This window comes from Entamoeba histolytica, genomic scaffold (assembly GCF_000208925.1).
Source record: "Entamoeba histolytica HM-1:IMSS scf_1104750518791 genomic scaffold, whole genome shotgun sequence".
In the NCBI taxonomy this organism is placed as follows: domain Eukaryota; phylum Evosea; order Mastigamoebida; family Endamoebidae; genus Entamoeba; species Entamoeba histolytica.
In genome coordinates, this window is record NW_001915466.1 from 1 (window position 1) to 4,578 (window position 4,578).

The following is a 4,578-nucleotide window of genomic DNA, read 5'->3' on the forward strand; positions in this document are numbered from 1 at the left end:
TTAGTATAAATATTATTATTACACTTCAAAGAAGAATTATTTAATTCAGACAGGAAAATCATCATCAGAGAAAAATCAATTTAATGTTGGTGAATTTTATGGGTCAGTTGGAAAAACAGTTAAAAAAGAATATACTGTTGGATTAAAAGATTCAATTAATGATCTTAATGCACTTGGAAGAACAAAAAGAGGGAAGACAACAAAACAATCATCACATAATGAACCAAATGCTTTCAATCTTCATTCTTTTATTTTAGTTTATACTTCATTATCTTCATTAAATAATTATTCTTTCTTTGGTGGAAAAATCAATGCTATAGCAATTGTTCATTTAATTAATGGAAAAGTTATTCCTAATTGTTTAGGAAATATATGGGTATGTGTTAAAGATTGGTCAGAAGAAGATGGTAGATGTGGGAAATTTAATGTTGGAAAACAAAATGTTACATGGTGTGGTGGAAAATATCATCCAGATCCTCTTCATGATGATACTTCAAAATATTTAAAAATCACACTTTAATTTTTAATTCAATTATTTTTTAATAACATTAACATCTCCTGTTAAATTATCTATTTTTAATACTTGTTTCTTATCCATTCCTAAATAAAGATAATATGCTACTGTTCCACTTGAATTTCCTGCTGTTTGTCGAAAAATATAACTAAAATTCTCTTTAGAATATCCTTTAAAAATAATAATTGTTGCTACTTGTGTTTTAAATGATGCATTTAAACTTTTCCATATATGCATATTCACATTAATTGTTGTTTTCAAATGTCTTAATCTTGTAATAATTTCTCCCCATGTTTTATCCGCTTTCATCATTTCAAATGTTGCATCTTCTAATATAATTAATAAATGTTTCTCTCGTGCTTGTTTATAATATTGCACTAATGCTGGCATAAATTTCTCATAATTCATTCCATATATTGGTGTTTTAATTAAATCTTTTAATTGTTTAAATGTTTCATCTTCTCCTGCATTTTGTGCTACATAAATAATAGCCCCATATAAATGTTCTATATGATTCATTTTTATTAATTCTTTCATTATAAATGTTGTTTTTCCTGTTCCTTGTTTCCCTAATACTATATTCAAACTATTATAATAAAAGAAGATTTGATGATGTACTTTTTGTATTTTATTCCCTTCTTTAATTTCTGATAATTTATCTTCTATCATTTCTTCTATTCTATCTATTCCAATCTCATCATCTTCTTCTTCATCTTCTATACTATTTTTATCTTGTGGATTTGTTTCAAAATATTCCATTCTAAAATTAATTAGTTCAAAAAAGTATTTAAATTAGATTTATTTCTATTCCCATTGAATAGCATAAAGAAGATTAACTCTTTCTTTTAAAACTCCATTTCTAATCTCTTCATTCATTCGATTCTCATTAATTAATAACATTCGATTTCTTTCTAATTCTTTTCTTAATCTCTCATTTTCTTCAAGTATGTCTATCATTAATTCAATTGCATTATCATTCATTTGTCTTTTAATAAAATGTGTAATCTTTTCTTTATTATTCATTTTATTCTTCTTTGGTTTTATTTCTTCATTTATTGGTTCTGGTGTTGTTGGACATGGTGGAAGCTCTGGTGCTCCTGTAAAGGAACACATTTGTGTACTGTTGTTATCACTAGCAATTGACATCGTTTGTTTATCATTAAGTTATTTAAGTTGTATTTATATCATCATTTTTGTGTTTCATTTCCTATTTTTCATTCATTTTTCATTCATAACTCATTCATATTTCTATATTTTATTACTTTATTTCTATATTTCTTCATTCCTCAATTATTCTTTGCGTCATACTTATGATTTATTCATTCATCAGGGGTAATAAACTCAATTTATTCGACTATTTATTCATTATGAATCTCATTATTTTCATTCATTCATGTCTTCCGTAAGAGAATTATTAATGGCGGCTGCTTGTATTGATCTTGATCCTGCAAATCTTCAAGTCGCCTCTTCTCTTTTATCTCAACTTGTTCTTCTTCTTCCATCAATCACAAATGAGAATGAAAAGAGAATATTAAAAAGTGTCTATTGGAAACTCGTATGGCAAATTAATGCTCTTACTGGATGGGGTAAAACCATTAATTGATTCTATTATTTTTATTATTCTTTATGTTTATTTTCATTCAATATTTAAGCAAAATTTAAATAAAATAAAACTAATAAAATAAAACTAATAAAATAAAAGAGATAAAAATCATTTAATTATTATTTTATCATTAAGAAAAAAGAAAATTAAATAAATTAAGAAAAAGAATTAAATTAGAGAGAATTAAATCTCTCCATTTTGCTTGCGATATAGCTCAAAGACTATATCCCAGGCTCCAGCAAGGCCATCCCGTGCCCAAAAATCATCAAGATATGGGATGACCCGAGCTAACACGGTTGGGTCTAAATTAAAAGCCCCCTCCCGTTTAATGCGGGTTATTATGCCGATTGCAAACCCGCATTCGTGCACCATGACAGTGATCCAATTTGCTGGATCATCCAATCTTCTATAAAAATTATATAAATTAATTAATTCTTTATAACTATATCGTTGACAATAATCGTTTATTATCAGGTGTAATGTGTAATAATCGTCATTTGTAAAAATCGTTTTTAACAATTTATATTTTGAATTTGAAATTTCGGTTATGTTGTCGTTAATAATATCAAAAATTGTTTGCATATTTTTTATTGATCTTAACAAAAAGTCTCATCGTTTAAATATTCAAATTAATCAGAACATAGGGTTTGATTGATAGAACATGTGCTGTTTATCATGTTATTTGTCAGAACATAAACATGACATTAGTCAGAATATACCAATAAAAATCATTTATTTTTAAATACAGAATTACATAAAATGTATTATTTTTATATTCTTTTGTTTTTTATTTTTAAAAATAAAATAATAAAGTTACATAAAGTGTAAGAAAAATAGAATATTCAAAAAGTGTAAGAGTTATAAAATATCTTTTATAATTTCAAAAAATATCTATAATAAGGAAATTATGAAAATAACGAAGATATAATACTTCAAAAATACGTATGAAATGAAAAATATTCGAAAAGAGATGAAAATAACGAAGATATAATACTTCAAAATATCTTCATTATGAATTTTACGAAAATAACGAAGATATAATACTTCAAAATAAGAAAATATCTAAGAATAGTTCAAAAATATCCAACAATCGTTCATTTTAAATGGAATACCTCAAAATATCTGTATCTGTTCTAAAAATATCTGTATCTATTCTAAAAATATAAATATAAATCTATTTATAGAAAAATGGTATTTTAAAAACAATAATAAAAAAATAAAAATGTTATATAAAACAATAGTAATAAAAAATGTTATTTATCCCAAAAGGACCAGATTTTCCCACTGTGTATATATGATGTATCACACTATTGTCAAATTGTACCATAGAAAAATATTATAAAAAGATATAATTATAATTCAATAAATTTAAATTTAAATTTAAATAAAATGAATAAAAATATTTAAATAGAAAATAAATAAAAAGTAATTAATTAAGTATTAATAGATTTTTCATCTATTCTTCCTAGCTCAGGGGAGACTAATCCCATCCCTGAGCTTATTAAAAAAGAGTAATCTTTTTCTTTAACTTATCATTTATGTTTTTCTTGCAAATTGAGAAAATCACTTCTTTGTTTTATTTCTTCTTATTAATGTCTTCTCATCCTTCTTCTGTTTAATTCTTCTTTTTAACCTTTTGTTTATTTTCTGTCTTAATTTTAAACATTTTCTTTTTCCTTTTTTCTTAATTTTATGAATGAGAGAAGAGACTATTTCATTCCCATTATATTATTATGACTAATTTTCTTTTAGTCTTACCCACACTTTAGCAAATCATTTTCCTTGGTTAATACATCCATATATATTTTATAATTTCTTTTATTAATACATACCAATTCATATAATACAGTAAGTAATATTCAACCATAATAAATTGTTACATCTTTTTCAATATTAACAAATCAATTTCTAATTCAAACACACCATCGTAACTATATAATAACTTGGAAAGTCAAAACATGAATTATATTAAAGTTTGTTTATGGTGTTGATACAAAAAGAATAAAGAAAGAGAAACAATACATACAAAATGTTCATAAATAATACAAATTAATTATTATTTAATCATATTTAAGTAAAATCTATTAATACTTAATTAATTACTTTTTATTTATTTTCTATTTAAATATTTTTATTCATTTTATTTAAATTTAAATTTAAATTTATTGAATTATAATTATATCTTTTTATAATATTTTTCTATGGTACAATTTGACAATAGTGTGATACATCATATATACACAGTGGGAAAATCTGGTCCTTTTGGGATAAATAACATTTTTTATTACTATTGTTTTATATAACATTTTTATTTTTTTATTATTGTTTTTAAAATACCATTTTTCTATAAATAGATTTATATTTATATTTTTAGAATAGATACAGATATTTTTAGAACAGATACAGATATTTTGAGGTATTCCATTTAAAATGAACGATTGTTGGATATTTTTGAACTATT

General features: G+C 23.5%; 2 protein-coding genes and 1 pseudogene across 2 annotated transcripts, besides 1 other annotated feature; 1 reads left to right on the top strand and 2 right to left on the bottom strand.

Annotated features, from left to right (window-relative positions):
• Nucleotides 1-520, top strand: EHI_165650 (annotated as a pseudogene; the record flags this gene model as incomplete).
• A 12-nt stretch (nucleotides 521-532) lies between these two features.
• Nucleotides 533-1,273, bottom strand: EHI_165660 (uncharacterized protein; the record flags this gene model as incomplete). The annotated part of the gene is made up of 1 exon (XM_001914368.1): nucleotides 533-1,273. The coding sequence occupies one exon, from the start codon at nucleotides 1,271-1,273 to the stop codon at nucleotides 533-535; it is 741 nt and encodes a 246-aa protein (XP_001914403.1).
• Nucleotides 1,274-1,318: 45 nt separating this feature from the next.
• EHI_165670 (uncharacterized protein) lies at nucleotides 1,319-1,660 on the bottom strand (the record flags this gene model as incomplete). The annotated part of the gene is made up of 1 exon (XM_001914369.1): nucleotides 1,319-1,660. The coding sequence occupies one exon, from the start codon at nucleotides 1,658-1,660 to the stop codon at nucleotides 1,319-1,321; it is 342 nt and encodes a 113-aa protein (XP_001914404.1).
• Nucleotides 1,661-3,535: 1,875 nt separating this feature from the next.
• Nucleotides 3,536-3,928: a repeat region.
• Between the last annotated feature and the right edge of the window lie 650 nt (nucleotides 3,929-4,578).